The sequence below is a fragment of the Rhopalosiphum padi genome, chromosome 2 (genome assembly GCF_020882245.1).
Source record: "Rhopalosiphum padi isolate XX-2018 chromosome 2, ASM2088224v1, whole genome shotgun sequence".
NCBI classification, from domain to species: domain Eukaryota; kingdom Metazoa; phylum Arthropoda; class Insecta; order Hemiptera; family Aphididae; genus Rhopalosiphum; species Rhopalosiphum padi.
In genome coordinates, this window is record NC_083598.1 from 62,349,414 (window position 1) to 62,367,145 (window position 17,732).

At 27.6% G+C, this 17,732-nt stretch overlaps 1 protein-coding gene across 1 annotated transcript in view; it reads left to right on the forward strand.

Annotated features, from left to right (window-relative positions):
- The window catches only part of LOC132922794 (short neuropeptide F), a 65,133-nt gene that overhangs the window by 46,477 nt on the left and 924 nt on the right, over positions 1–17,732 (forward strand). Inside the window, exons 2-3 of the mRNA XM_060986499.1 lie at positions 4,444–4,550; positions 6,769–6,929. Coding sequence (XP_060842482.1) covers positions 4,466–4,550; positions 6,769–6,929 — 246 coding nt within the window. The 5' untranslated portion in view covers positions 4,444–4,465. The remainder of the gene's footprint in view (positions 1–4,443; positions 4,551–6,768; positions 6,930–17,732) is intronic.

Below are 17,732 nucleotides of genomic sequence, written 5' to 3' on the forward strand. Positions count from 1 at the left end.
GTTATGTGAACAGCTTCGTGTATGGATATACGTTAGTATTTAATAACCTAACCTAACGATAACGATAAAAAGTTATATATTATACACCGTTAAATAAATAATTTTGAAGTTTTTATATAATAAATGTTATAATAAAATTGTAAAATTTATATGTAGAGGGTACGGAGGACGAAGCCCTTGGTGGGCCTGTTCTATGTTTATAATTTTAACCCCCCCTTTTAACAAGGCAAATTTACGCCTATGGTAGGTACTCGTGTTTCGAGAGACCAGTTATTATTCTGATTTCTTTTTTACTCATTAAATTAAGATTGTTTACCTTAGTATAAATAATTTGAGTTACTATGATTCAGTAGACTCAAGATATACGACAGATATTTAATTGATCGTCACTGAGTCGTATAGTAATAATCGCCATCGACGTTGAAACGTTCACTTTGAACATCGTTTCGTTTAGGTACAATATACTTAATAAAATAAATATTTTCATAATAGTATTACACCAAAATAACATCATATAATGATAGTATGTATAAACATATGGACATACGTCTATCACATATTATGTTTGTATGCGAACATAATACAATATTACGTAAATCACAAGGAAATAATACGTTTGGACGACCGTACAGCTACTATTTATTAAGCATAATATTAGTATTAATAATAAATGGTATGATATATTAAAACTAACAGTTTTATTTGTGCAGTACCTACGTCGCGTAGGTGTTGATGTAAACTTCTATATACATATATAATGTGGACGCGACGCCCACAGTATAATATTATAATATACTTTACCTCACCCATTTGTACACGTCGCTTTTTCATTGATAATTCTTTTTCACCCCCTTCCACTACATTAGACGTTTATTTTCTAAAGGTATCGAACCGAATCCAAATTATTGTTGTCGTTACTCGTTTCCACAGAATACAAGGTGAATACGAGGGATACGTTTTAAGTTGTTTTTTCTATTATTGTCACAAGTGGCGTCGTCTCCGCTCAACAAAGGCGTTTTGTGATTAAAATAAAAGCGTTATGCGATATATATATATATTATTTATTGTACAAGTCGGATATCATCCCGAGACGCGCAAACACATCGAAAACGTCGCAATATTTTTATTTATTTTCTCTGACGTAAATGTTTATAGTCTGAAAACAATGGATTTTCCGTCGTCAAAACTAATAACGATTTCTTTCACGCGTTAAAGACACTAAACAGTATTATACAATACATATATATATATATGTACGTACGCCGTTTAAAAACTTTCAACACGATAAGTACCCAACGGCTGAATTTAGAAACATATGAAAAGTTTTTTCGCGTCTCACCTCTACACAATTTAAATTCAATAGTGTATGTACATAGAATATAACTTAAATAAAACAACAAATGAATACATAACAAATTATCGTATTTTTTTCGAAAATATATTTCCACGTAGAGGTCTACGAAATTTTTTACATAAATTTATTTCAATAGGTCGAGTAGGTATTTTATTATCGCCATATTATATATTATCCAAAACTCGTTTTCTGACAATCTGTTTCCAGAAATAATGTTAAGATTTTCATTATAATTCATTATACAATCCATTCGGAACATTTAAACAAGTTTAATAAAAAAAAGAAATTAAATTATTTAAGAGCTAGAATTCCGGTTCAGTTTTATTCATTTAGGAATTTTACTCGGTCGTCAATGTTTATATTTTTGTTTTATTTAATGACTTGGTATTTTAATTTTTTAACTATTAAATACATACAAATAATAACTATATAATACCGTTAAACATTTCTATATTTATACATCGTATAACTACTGTCGTGTCTCAACAAAAACAAAAGATGGTAATCTCAAACTCTTGACCAACGACAACTTGATTCAAATAATACACAGGAATAGACAACACCATTTACTAAACTATATTTCACAATGTACACCATTAATTCTGGTAAAAGTGTTTGGCCAGGTTTTTTCCCTGTACAACCAAAATTGGTCTTATATTATGGTATATTACTATGTACTCTCATTTGGTGTTAATACTGAAGTGCACGCCCATATTGTGTTTGTAAAAGCAAAAATACCATACGACATCGATTAAAAGAACTTTCTTTTTTTTGTATTCGTCACTGGCAGGTAGTTTATCGAGAAAAGAAATTTAGATCTGTAATCTGGCCAAAATCCCAATGGCCTTGCTACGAACCGGTGTTTGAACTTCATATCCGCTATTACATTTTATTTGTGAATATAATAATATATTACAAATTACAATGTGAATAAAATACATGAACACTAAATAATAAATCAGCAATACACGATCTATGGACGATATTAAAACAAACCTATTTTTATAGCTAGATGCAGTTTTTGTTAAAGTGACACGTTATTATAGGGGAAAACGTACACAATTTATGTGCGCGGAGTATGGCTAAAAACGCAATATCATAAATAAAATATGGTTATAAACGTCGATATATTTTTGTGGATTATTAACAACACCAAAGTGACACTTGCAATGATTGATTTCATTTGGGGTTGAACTAGTTTATTATTTCTAGATAAATACGAGTACTTCGGTTCAAATCACCTGACCATCACCCTCAGGAAATTGGTTTTTTAATGATTTTAGAGATTTCTATTTTGTCTATTTTTAAGTTGTCAACAAGCATAGTTTATTAATGTTTCATTCAGTTATATTTTAAATTACTCATATCATAGAAACATGTCTAAAATATATTTATTTATATCCATAAGTATATGTGGATTACGGTTGATTAGATTTTTAGTCTTTTAGAACATAATTACATTTGGATTGTATATTTTATTTCCGTTACGGCATGTTTAGGTACCTTCATTTTATATTACTAATGGAAATAGTAAATAATGTCTACGAACCTAAAACTCATTTATAAATATATAATTATTTCCATGTACCAAATTTACCCTACACGAATTTCAAATAACGTTAATCCAACAAAATAAAACAATCTCCGTAATATAATATTTATATGTAAAAAATATATGTGACTGTATTAAAAATGTGGTAATCTTTCACCAAAAAATAATGTAAAAAAAAAAAATAAAAAACCTCTAAATATATAATAAACTGTAAAAATACTAAATTCAATTCTAGTTTTAATTGACGCATCATAGTTGTAAAATAATAATAAATAATTTTATTCATAACTGAACCTAACCCAATTCACCAACTTTATAATAATTAAACATAAGTTATATAAAATAAATATTTTTATCGTCGCAAGAGCCGCAACTCTAAAACATTAAAATTAAAATAAATATAAATGTATAAATGTCAACTGTATATAAATATTATCATAAATGTGAGAAACCTATATAGAACCTATTTAGATAAGCAGAACATGTTTTAATTGTTTTATATGAACATTGATTTAATTGTATTTATCAACACGAAAAGTATTAAATACAATTTTCGAGTAATAGTTTTTAAAATTTTTATATGCATAGTAGTTTAAGTAAAAATATATAATATACAAACTAAATTGAAAATTACTTAGGTGTCTTAGGTATATTAGTGATTATTACAATGGTCTAAAAAACCATAAAATACATCACAAATGTTGATAAAATTAAAATAACTTCACATTAAACATTTTTTTTTTGCATAATTTAAAGTTTATATAATATTTAAAAAAACATAAACTTTTTAATCGCAAACTGCGTGTGATATATAAGACAAAAAGATTTTTTAAGCTTTTCAATTGTTAAAAAAAAAAAAACTATCGTCGCACAAGTAAACTACACTATAATTTAGAATATCAATGCAAAAATTGCTATTATACGCAAAATTAGACCGAGGAAAGAGTTCATAATATAAAAAAGAAACAATATTTTCAATAATAAAAAAAAAACGTAATATTGTTGAACTATTTTATAAAATAAATATAAATCAATATTACCTACTTGATACAATTGACTTTATAGGTACATATTTTCAAAAAATTGCTTCATTCATATACTAGTGTATAATAGTACTAGCAGTGTACTAGTGTACTAGTATGGTGTACTAGTGTACTAGCATATAATCCAAAAACACATATTTTCGTCGAATCTTACTTTTAGATTATCGTATAACTAAAATCTATACGTACGATATATATAATATATATATATATGTATTATGTACTTGACAATGTTTGCCAATATTTTTTTTTTTTTGGATTATTGTTACTTTTACATATGTATTCAAAATAATGCATTTGGATGAATATTCATAGTACTTACTTAGTACCTATACATAACAGTGCAGGGTATATTAGTACTGTATGTTTCATACTAAAATTGTCGATTTGATGTGATAACATGCACTGTTTTATTCAAATCGACAATATTCTGACGTTAAGTTTTTAATTATATAAGTAAAACATAATTATCTAAATAATTTTTTATTTTGCAGATCCAAATTAACTGAAATAAAAATGAAATCCATCGCAGCCGTGGTCTGTACTCTTCTTCTAGTCTCTACAATAATATCAGCTGCTCCATCTTACATGGACTACGAGAGTGAGTACACAAAGATTTGCAATATTAAATGTTAAAAAAAACAATTTGCAATATTTTTTTATATAAAAGACTTCGCAAGATAGCATGACATTTTATGTTGAATTCTTTGAATAATTTTATATTCTCATGGATTTAAATAATACGAGAAAATTGCAAACATTGAATGAACGCTTTGTTTGTTGTGGACGATAACACTCTATAGGATAATTGAATATTCTATTCTAATTCAATAAGAAAGAATATAATTTTAACTAAATATTTAAAAATTATAAAAAACAAATTGAGTTACATAAACACTATATTAGACGTGACTCAGTGATTTAGAGGTACGAGGAGTTATAAAAAAATATTGGTTAAATTAAAATTGCCTCCATTTTAACTTTAATCTTTTAGAGTTAAATATAATATTATTTGATATCTATTAACTTTTAAGTTATAGCTTGATGTGCTTAAATTAACTAGGTTATTAAAATTATTATTTTTATTTAATTGATCCTTCATCTTGATTTTAAAATAACATATGCCGAAGATATCCTAAGTAGAAGTACTATACCTATTACTGTAAGGTGATGATTAGTGTAATTTTTAATTTACTAAGTTTTAAAGTTGAAGGGAATTTAATTATTCTTATAAGTACATTTATAGAAAAAAGAAGCAATGAAAATAATATAACTTTTATCTGTTGATAGAAATAATATGAATTTAAATTAAAATGCTTTCACAAACTATAATCGTGTTTTTATGTATATTATAAAATATAATATAATTATTAAATTCAGACTACCGTTTCTCTCTAAATAAGCAAAAAAACATAACAATATTTAATAAAGTAGTATCAACAATCATCAAAAAAAAAAACAAAAAACAAATAATCCCTAAGTACTTTTAAATACTTTTGTGAAATAATTATTAAAAACGTAAATAAATAGATTTTTCCAAACTAAATTATTTAATATTAATAAGTACCAATAAGTCGGTGAAACATAATAATAATATATCGTATTTTAATTTTCGTTTTTTCTAATTTTTTTTGTTGCTATTTTGCTCTTGACCTAAATATACTGCGCTGTTATACTATATTATATTAATCTTTGGATCGTTCGTACACGTTTATTGTTATCTACGATTTTGCTGAGCGTGCAACGCATCAGAGCACTTTATACTCAATACGATATAGACAAGTACTTTTGTTTTCTGTCTCATATAAACGATATATTTTCTCCACTAAACCAACGACTAACGCGTACAAACAAACCACCACGTCACGTTCGCCGTATAATTATACTAATACAAATAATAACATGTTATACGACCATAGAAGAACGTCGTCTGATAAAAATAATAATGTTGTAACGAGAGTACAGCGAAATAAGCACAGACACAAAAATGTCACGACAACGCTATTTCATGATAATCCACGAATATTATATTACATTATAAACGCATAAATCAAACCACATACCATTTGCTATCCACCATGGTCAATCTCCACCAGCAGTCGGTACACACATACCTAAACGACAAATTCATACTAAAATTTGATATAGTGAAATATCTAAGTACAATATTTGATAAACGTATTTCGTAATCAAAACCCAATAAATACACCCATTTAAAAAAATTAAATTAAAATAGACGAATTAATCTGCCTAGAGTCACACTAGAAAAATACTAAAAATATCTCTCAAGACCGAAAGTCAAATGTATAACCTTCTGGGTCTCTGCGGGTTCAACCCGTACAGATTTATGATATTTAACTTTGGGGATTTTTCAAAAAAACTAACACATAACAAATTCCGATAAAATATCCTCACTTATTGTTATTAATGCTCCTCGATTTATTTCAAAAAAATACCCTCTGTATTGGTCTTGATGTTATAAAGTTGCTGAAGTATCCAAACTATACTACAACAAACTTAGAACTTAGAAGTCACCATTAACAACGTATTAACTACCCACATTCAAAACCTACTGTCTATTTCTATCTTCGGCAATTTTCTCAGATGTTTAAATAGGGATAACCCCGAGACATATTATTCATTAATTAAACACATAATATATAATAATTTCTCATTAATCACTGATTCCGAAAAGCCATTGCTTGGGCGATTCTTTCCCCCACTTTTACAATATCTGTATTATTTACTTTGCTTGTTGTGCTAAATGTATATGTATATATATATTATAAACGCAACAAATACCAACCATTGTGTTTCAGATGCCAAAGATCTGTACGAACTTTTGTTGCAAAGGGATCTAATAGACTCCATGGGAAACTCTTTGATCGATCCCAATCAACATCGCATGGTCCGCAAAAATCAGAGGTCTCCGTCGTTGAGGTTAAGGTTCGGACGCCGAAGCGATCCGGCGCTCTATCAGGTAAAAATTATTATATTTTTATAAGTTATTACAGATAAATACTGTGGACAATAAAATTAATTTTTTCCAACATATTTTTATCCTGATGGTTTTAACACAAAAATATTATTGTTTTCGTTGAGAGTTTGTTTACAGCTGGTAATAATATGGGTCAGCCATAGGTGTGAATATTATAATCTACAGTGTTTAAGACTTAATATTGCAGTGGGCGTAAGGGTTTTATGATTCTTTCTATTATCAAAAAGTTGACACAACCATATTATATTGTAAATATTTATTTAATATTATGTAGTAGGTTGGGGTAGGTAATGTGCATTTTTTTTACATCACTAAAATAGAAATAACAATTTTATAGTCGATTCTTATTAGCAATGCGATTAGAAATAATTTGTGTATTATATTTATAAACTTTTAGTAAGCATTTTGAATGGTCTTAATCTATAAGGATAATATTTAATTAATGGAAACTTTTAAATGGAACTAATATTATTTGACTAGCTAGTTTAAACAGTAAATAAAATAATAATTAAATTATTTTAACAAAACTTTGATTCATAATGCGTGTTTATCTCAATAAAATACTTTATTTGAATGAAATTAAGTTTTCTGTCTTACATTAAAGTGTTGAACTTATAATAATACTTGAAAAGATTATGCTTAAAGCTTTTAATTAGAAAAATATCTATGGATTAAAACAAATTATAGTTATATTATGAAACTTATTAATGTTATTTTAGATAATATAAAAAATAGGCGAGTGGACATAACTTTTCTGTATATTAAATGTAGAGCGGGTGACTATTACGGTAGTGTTAAATTTGAGTTCAATGATATAATAATCATTGTATACGAAAAATGATTTCAAGAGGAAATTACCTAAATCATTACTTAGTATATTTTATAATATGTTTTGTTTTATGTAGCTTTTAAATATTAAAGTCATTAGTCATTAATTAAAATAATTAATAGTTTTTTTTGAATAATAATAAAATGTAGATAACTGATTATATATATAAAAAAAACAATTATTATTAAGTTAACGGCCTCATATTTTTTAAATATTAAAATCAATTATATTTATGCAAGTTCTGCAAGCAGGTACTACTTTAAAACTGTATATGAATAAATATGATTTCTATAATATTGTCTATAATAATTGTTTTAATACCACCTTTTAGTAGACAGTGAGAATAAGTGTATGCTATATAATATATAGGTAAATAATATATCAAATTCAATCTACATATTTCTTAGATTTCATTCCGTATAAATTAATAATATACATAAAAGTTCCATGGTAACCATAATCACAGAACAATTATTTTAATAATAATATTGAATTTGCAAAAAACTTCCCGTTTTTCCTTATCATTATTTTTTTTTTAATTTCGTTCTCTCTAAAGCACAAAATAGATCCAATTTGCTATCCAAAACTACCCTTGAAGGTTGAAAATCAAAGCTTTTTTTGACTACTTATAATATACACAGACACACAAAAAAAATATACTCAAACATCACTCCAATCAGAATCTAATAATAGTTACAACATATCGCTCAGCTTTAATCAGTTTTATCACAAAACATACATTAAATGTATACTTATTTTAATGGTGGTATAACATCGTAACCTCGTGTCTCAACTAACTATTATTCTATCCTGAGTATACCTTATATATTTTTAATTTAAGTTTCACCACTAGTGTTTTATTCAATTGATTATTTTTCGTTTTAATAAATTGAATGTATAGTGTCTAGAATTATAGTTCAATGTATGTGCTCTATTTAACTTGCCCAGTGATACATAAAAGTGTGATAATAGTAATAACAATAACAATACTGTTATACTTGATGTTACTTAATAATTATTATTATTATCATACAAACAATGTTTTATATTGTTTCCAGCTCTATTAAAAGTAAATTATCGTATTAGATTTTAAAGTTGCCTAATTTCTTCTGAATAAACATTATATGAATAACAGACGTAATATTTCGTTAGTACATTACAGCAACCAGAGAGAGGTTATTTTATCAATTGTTTTCGTGTTTTGTATGATGTGTGTGAATTATAGTTCAATGCCATTAGTAAAATATACGTAATGAATTTATATCATCTTTGTTAATACTTCAGTTCATCAAATTTAGTGCATTTTATTGAATTATTATATACATGTATGTACAAATTCAGATTTAGTTTAGCAATAGTTCAATATTTTGAGTGATATATAGGTATAATCCAAGTAAAGTGACATGTGGCTTTCTAAAAGTTTAATACAATATATTATTTCGTTATTGTACTATATACAGTCTTAACCTTTCTCATTTGATACAATGATACGTACAGTTTTCTCGATTTATCCGTTTTAGCTCTATTAATTTTCTATAATTTTTCACCCGTTAGGGAGTAAAACGGTTCTTGGTGTAATGTAGTTGGCTGTTAATATTCAAATACGGGTCATTATTATTACGGTTCCTTCAATATTTAACAGTACGAAAATATTGTTATAGTTATTATTGTTTCGGAGAAATCACAACAATTATTATGATCACAATATTATTATTTTAGGGAACTGCGTTTTCAATATGAAGTATCTAATAGTACAATTAAATTTGTTCAACATGCATTAAGTATAATATAAGCTGTAAAAAACAAACTAAAAAAATAATTTCAATAAAGAGACTTGAATCGTAATCAAAATCACAAACTCGATTTAAAATCTAACTTTACCGTTAATTATTTACACGAGCCGGTATATGAGAACAAAAGACGAATAACGTTACAGCATTTGTAGCTCATTGGAAATAAATAAAATTATGGAAAAATAAAAATTCGAATAAAAACATATTATGGTAGATAACATTATTGCTATTAACAAAGTGTAACAAAAAAATACATACCTATCGGAATTTTAAAACACTTTTGTTAAAATTATAAATTTAAAAACAATTTGTATTAGTATCGTACTTGTTCCCCACGTTATATAAAGTTTTTAACGTGCCCCTCATGAATAACTTTCATTATATCCAACTGATATTCCCATTTATCGTATACTTTTTCAAATATATCAATAATATTAGCTTAAAATATAGCAGCTATCCTTTATTTTCAATTATTATTTCATATTCGGAGAAATTGATAGAATAAAATTTAAATACAAAACCTTTCATAAGCCACTAAACAAAAGTTATGAGAATAAATATCAGATGACCTTCTAAGCTAGTGATGAAGTAACAAATCGTTATGCGTGAAGAGTTTTCAAGTGCCAGTTATTTATGAAACTATATTATCTGTAGTTAGTTTAGGCGTTTCGGGGAGATTAGACATGCCGTTTGGAATGTATAGCCGCCGTTATCGTACTCTAAGAGTCTAATGAACATTTATGTACAATGATCACCTTTAGTGACAAAGCAAAATTTCATGACAGTAGGAAAATTAATCGTCATAATATAAGAATTTTGGGGTTAGAAATTATTACTAAAGATATTTTGGAGAGGTTTGAGATGAACTAGTTTATCCGTTAAACGTTGAAGGTTTACTAGTGATGGCGGGGGATGCATATTTAACGACTTTTAGACAATATATACAACAAGTAAATTTAATAAAAAAAAATTGTTTTTGGATAATATATTTTAATAATAACCCTCTTTGAAACTCCTATATTTATTTTGTTACATTCTGTTCACATAACTATTAATCAGTTTTCCGTTATCCACTATCCAAGAAATTCACATTCGGAACCTAAGAGACGTCCAATTATGATTGTACGCAATCAGTTATGATTATCTACAGTGCCATTTGAATTAGGTACTATAATAGTTGGCTTTTTGAACAATATACCAACTAATTTTGACGAGCTGCAATTTTTGAGATACAATCGACGAGATATTTTGAAAAACCGCGTATTCCGGTTAAGCTGATTTGTCATTTTTTTAAACTAGACGTTGGTAAAAGGTAACATTAATCCCTAAACATTCTCATTGCCAAACATTTTTAATTTATAGTACATGTCACGCCAAATATTTTTTTAAATTTTTTTTTTTAACCTTATCAATGAATTTCTTTAGAATAATTTGTAAACAAAAAATTAATTAGTTAATTTGTTTTTCTACACAAAAACTTTGGGTCATATTTTTTATGAACTTCGGTACACCTACACCATTGTGCACTCGAGCCAGTGTTATAGTAATAGGATAACATGGTGTTAAAGTTTCACAAAGTACGTGGAACTTTACTGACGACGGCCCGCAGCGTGTCATAATACTTGAATACCCTCAAACATTCCCACTCACGTACCCAAATGCCTAACCAGTAACTATTTCCTAAAATACTTAGCCCCTTCATGATAAAAATACGCACATACAGCGGTGAACCTGAACTTGCAATTTAAAATATGTATTCTGTACGGGTTAAATGCTGATATGCTTACCGAGTGAAAGTATTAGGAGTAGATGACAGGCAAAGGGGTGAAATAGTCTCACGATATTCAGATAGTTTTGAACTCCACGAGACGAATAAATTTACCCGCGGGAAGTGGTGGTTTAAAAACGTCCAAGAATATCACCGTATGGGATGGGTTGTTCTTATTCAATTTAACAAGAACATCGGTGGTAATCGGTGTTATTCAGTTTTGTCGTACAAGTAGCAGCTATTATGTGGGATTGCGTTTGATCCACGTGCGTGTGTATATACACGTTTTCGTCACCAGACGGACTTCCGGCAGTGGACATGTATATATATAAAATATATAATATACTTACAAGAATATAATGTACCGGAGAGAAAAATCTCATTACAGGGAGACCGGCGTAATAGATGTTCGGCGGTGTCCATATTATATATATATATATATAATTGAATACGTATACTCATAGCCATAAGCCGGTCGTTCATCATATATGAAAACAACAACGTTGTTATATAGTCGGGAAAATCGTTTTTCCACTCGGAATGAACGATACACAATAATATAATAAATAACGTATAAAAAAAAAATATATATATATGTATTATATGTATTGTACACTTTAATACGGACGCACGTACAAACGGTAATAATATGGCTTATACGGTGTAATAATACACGTATAAGTTGTATTAAACGAACCGTATTGAAATATGGTGAACCATACGTATATAAAAAACACACACACACACACACACTTGAAGTAGATATATGTAAAATAACGCGTTAGGTTATTAGACTGTCGACTACGAATCTGTGTATGTGTGTGTGTGTGTGTATGCGTATATATTATCATGAGCACACGATATCGGGTGCACTGGAATACAGCCGTATAGGTATATTGGTAATGCGTAGAGATGTACACGCGTATACGAATAGTAATAATAACGGTTGTCGTCCCGACTACGGCGGTGTAAGTTTACGCGCGATTAGTCAAAATATCGAATTTATTTTCTTTTATTGTATATTATTGTATCTTTTCATCTGTTCTTACACACATTTTTATTCTTCAGACGTGAGAGAAAAAAAAATATCCGTTTCGTTTGTTCTGTAGTAGGTACGGGATTTTTTTTTTTTTTTTTGAACAAATACAAACGGCCGGTTTTTTTTTTATTTAAAATAATAATAATAATATTATGATTACTCGCTCCTTTGCGGAAACAAAAACTAACTCCGGCGAGGAATAATGCGATATTATATACATAATACATAATAATGATTTTAAATTGCAACGCGAACGACCGTGCGTCGACTGCAATTATTCACGACTTCACAAGTCACTGCAGCAAACGCGCTTTCGTCCCCACTCGAAATTCTCTCAACTGTATAATATATAATATATTATACGCGCAGCCACCCTTAACTGCGTGTTTATATATACGGCTTAACCCGTGGTATATTGTTACTTGTACTCGACCTCGGTCGTCTCTGTATTTTGTTAGTGTATGCGCCCGTGTACAACACAATATATATATATATGTATATAGGTAGTACGAATATATATATCGCTATATTAGCCATCATTGGGTACATAGGTTTCGTCATCATCAACGTGGTCGCAGACGGTCACAATGCAAATAAGAACACCTCCCGTATAATATAACGTCCGTGTCGATCCTCTGACACTCGAATGCATTTTAATGTTTACGGCATCCGTTTAACGTTGATTGGTGTGACCGTTTTCAGTGTGCTGTTATGATGTTTTTCCGATTATTTTTGTACGTATATGGTCATAGTCGAGTGGGTCTACACGTCAGCCGTTGTTTCCGGTTTTAAAAATGGTCGTAAAGATATGTATAATATTACGGATTTCGAAATCAAAACGAACAATATAAAACGTCAACGAAACAACTAGAAAATGCTGATTTGGGCATACCGAAGCTCTTCTTGCAGCAAATCTCCCGACATAGAAATATGTTAAGTAGATTTTGTCGCAGCTTTGCCTTCCGTAGTTATGCACGCGGCTATGTCTGATGATTTTAGCTTCACATTTCGTCTCAAACCGCAGTGAAAGTATTTTACCTACCTACTTTACGCTATGATGATAAACAAAAAGTTTATTTTAGTAAATTCTTTCTGATTTTAGTTTTGACACCTGTCTTAGTTATTTAATAAGTACAAGTCGAGTACATTTATATTGATTTAATATTATGTTGTATATTCAAACACTCTAACGTTATAGGTACAAACAAACTTGATTGTGGTTTTAAAATATTACACATAACGCGTACAATTTATTTTAATGTATACACTCATATACTTACCAGTTTTTTGTTGACTGCTTATTGATTTTGAAAAATCTAACCCTATACTTTAGTAAAATCGTAGTAAAAAGAGTAAACACTTCTGTATTGAAGCACAATAAAAAAAAATTGAAATATAAAATAACATAATATAGATTTATTTCGATATATGGTTTATTAATTGTTTTAATTATTGTAAATAATCTAAACAATCTAAAATATATTGTATGGGTGTTTATAGTACATGGTAAACAATTAAATATCGGGGATAGTAAAACTACACTCATTACCTAAACCAAAATTTTCTAATTTCACTCGAAAATTTCATATAACGTATAAATATTAATTTTAGTTGATAACCGCAAGTGTGTCGAATAATTTAAAACTCACGATGTAACTAAATTAAAAATGATTATAAAATTCAGATTAAACCATTATCTACAACGAACATAAAATTTGTAGCTTGCCAATATTTTTTTTCCAACGTTATTATGTTATATTAATGCGATAAAAATTCGTATATTATCTTTTTTAGACTTGAGTACTAACCTATTTAGTATACTGTCTTTCATCTCTGTGAGATCATTATTTTGTCAAGTAACTTTCAAATTGTTAAAAGTGAACCTGATTATGGTTTAATTGTAAATGGAAATTAAAAAATGAAAATTATATATTTTATAAAGAAAAAACATGTAAATGAGGTTATAAGTGGTGTTTTACCGTGGGTGGTTTTCTGTAGTGCAATTCAACTATAACCTTTGTTAACTTGAGTGCAATTTGAAAAAAGTATGCAATTCGACCCTACTCCATGTAAAGTTTTCTTAAATAATTTCCTATACGAATATACAATATACATACAAATCGTATTCAAACACATAATCAATCTTATTTTTAGATGGTAATAAATTCCTATAAATACTTTCGAAATAATGTTCATTTGATTACTAATTATAATACATTAAAATATAATCATGGCTCTGATGGGTTTGTTAAAATTATTATAACTAAAGAAATAGTGAGAGAAATAAGACTATATACTATAAAACTATAGTTTAGGAAGAGTTATTATTTTCTGCACTCATACTTTTACAATGTTCATTTTTTACGATCAAATATAATACATGATGAATTTCAAATAATTTAATGATTACAGATAAATAACAATTGATTGCAGGTACATGTTATATGAAAACTTTAATTAATATTAAAATACATTTAATACTACGTAAACTTGCTGAGAACACTTATAAATCAATCAAATATTGTAATAAATCACAAATTGTAATAAAAATGTAATAAAATAGATTTTTATGAGTTTCCAAATGGTACAAAATATGTAGAATAATTGAATCTAATAAAAAAAAGAATTTAAAACAAATTGAAAAATAGGACCTATCGTCAATTCATTTTGCATTCGTCGAATAATAATAATTTATTGTGTAAATCAAATTGTTTAATTTGTATATATTTTATTTTACACAGAGTAATATCAAATTTAAATTTGTTCAGAAAATAATATAATATCTATGTAACATGCCCGTTATACATGTATAAACCTATATAAAAATTATCATCCATAAATATATACCTAAAGTTTCTGCTTATTACACTAAACTAAACGTTCGAATAGGATCTTAAATTGAGAATACATATTCTTTGTCTATATTTTATCATTCAATGTTAATTTGTACACGTAAAAGTTACTACCACACAACTAAGTTATATACGTACTTTCTAAAACGTAAAATATGACTTGTCACAATATTATTATGTGTTATAACAGCTTGCAATGTTATTTTGTGGTGTTCAAATGTGATTTTCGAAAACACGGTGACCTTCTAAGTTTATACAAATTCGTGTGATAAAATCTAAAAATATCATATTATTGATCGAAGTTTTGACGACAAATAAAATACGTATTATTGGTCAATGAAGTTTGAATTAAATCTCGTATCCCTAGAGTCGAACTAGGTACCGACATTTTCCTCGTGATTTATTTTCACGTGTCAAACACAATTACGGTACACGTTTACCGCCCCACGATAATCAAAGAGAAACATTAAAACGTAACGGTAGACGCACAAGTATATATACATTTTTACTGTCGTGCAATAATTTTTACCGTAGTTGAATTTTAAATCATACTTACTCATTGTGGTAATAAGATATGTTGTATATAACTACACGAAACGAGTTCTGTCATTATTATGACTCGCGAAACTATGTACACAGTCATCTCGTTGTTTTTTCGCATCCCTGCCGTCATTCTGTGTGAAACATGCTTAATATTTTTACTTAAAATTACATTTAAAATATCACTGTCATTTAATACTATTATGTTCTAATTTCTGAATTTTAAATTGCAACACAATGCGCTGCCTTAATTTTTATTATGATACACTCAACATTGTAAAAAAAAAATTATATATATATCAAAATAATAAGCTCATTAACGAAAGTATAATTAATACACTGCAGTGCCAGCTTGGTGTTCATCATTTTGAATTTTTCTATCTCATAGGTACTTCGAACGAATGGCTTCCGTTTGGCTTCGTAGCAACCTGCACATAATAGATTAGGTATAAACGAATGCATTGTGTATAATTTGACTTTTTAAAAGTTAATAGACTTCGTCATTTAAGACCACGAATTGGATTCAGAGACGAGAAAATATTTTTATTCGTTTTATAGCGTTACGCAACACTCAAAATAGAGTTTATAATTATGATATAGCTATGATCGAGGCTGGCTGATTTCGTTATTGACGTATAATGCATTAACGCGTATGAATGTTTGATGGACGGTGGTAGAACAAAATATGTTTCATTCGTTAATAAAAAAACTAATTAAAAGTTGCCGGATAGCATATAGTTAATTTATATGATATTAGATAAAACAGTATTAACATTATTAATAAAGTAAAGCTTTAACGCGAGACGCGCGCGCCCGCTGCGATTGATCGACATTGAATTGAAACAAGTACTTACGTAGGTAGTTCATTTCACCTTTATTCTCTCGTATAGGTCGATGTTCTTAATATGCAAAATGTATGTAATTAAATTTTTGCTCTAATTAAATGATACATATTATTTATTTTAGCCGCGTGAGAACTTAATTATAAAAATACGTTTCCAGAGATTAATATTAGTTTTTAACAACACAATATAATATGTTTAGTTGTGTATTTTTCTCGTACGGTAATTCAAATAAAAATAGAAACATTGCCTATGGATTAACTTACACAAATAATAACTGGTTTTTTAATCAAATTATTAATATATAATATTAAATAACCGTCATTCATTTTATGGTTCAGTCTACTTTAAGATCAAGCTTCGTGCAATTCTTAAAACCTACCTACACATGCGTATAATATTTCGCCAAACATTTCAAAGTGCATTGCCACCATCTTTAGTCTTTAAACTTTGCCATGTTTTAATTGCTCAAGGGATTCCAATTTATATTGAGTTATCTCTGAATATATATATATATATATATATATTGACTTAAATATAACGCATTTTTTCATAAATCTTATGTAGAATTTTAAAAATGTATAACATTATTAGGTATAAAATACAACTATTAAGATAAATTAATATTTTTCTAGAGGAAATATTGGATTATGAATTTAAATTTTTTTAAAACTCTAACCAATTAATCATCATCATATTCATTCCGTCATATTATAGGTATTACTTAAAAAAAATACCAGAATATAAATAATATTTTTTTTTTTTTTTAATAGTAAAAATGTAAAATATAATTGAATTAATCGCCGTACAGAATATAATATTATACACGAAACACTTATATGATTTAGTACTCAATTATTCAAAAATATTCACGCTAAATATTATTTATATTAATTTTATATTAAATTTAAATTTTATACTTTATATTATATTATATTTCACATTATCAGCTTGACATTTTATTCGTATCAAGTAAATTTAGTGATTTTTTTATTTTAAATGTAACAGAAATGTTATGACTATTACGTAATTGCTTAATAAATATTAACTATTAAATTATTTTATAGTTTATCTTATCGAACAAACTAATAAGTTACTAAACCTAGTGTTATAATTATTTAT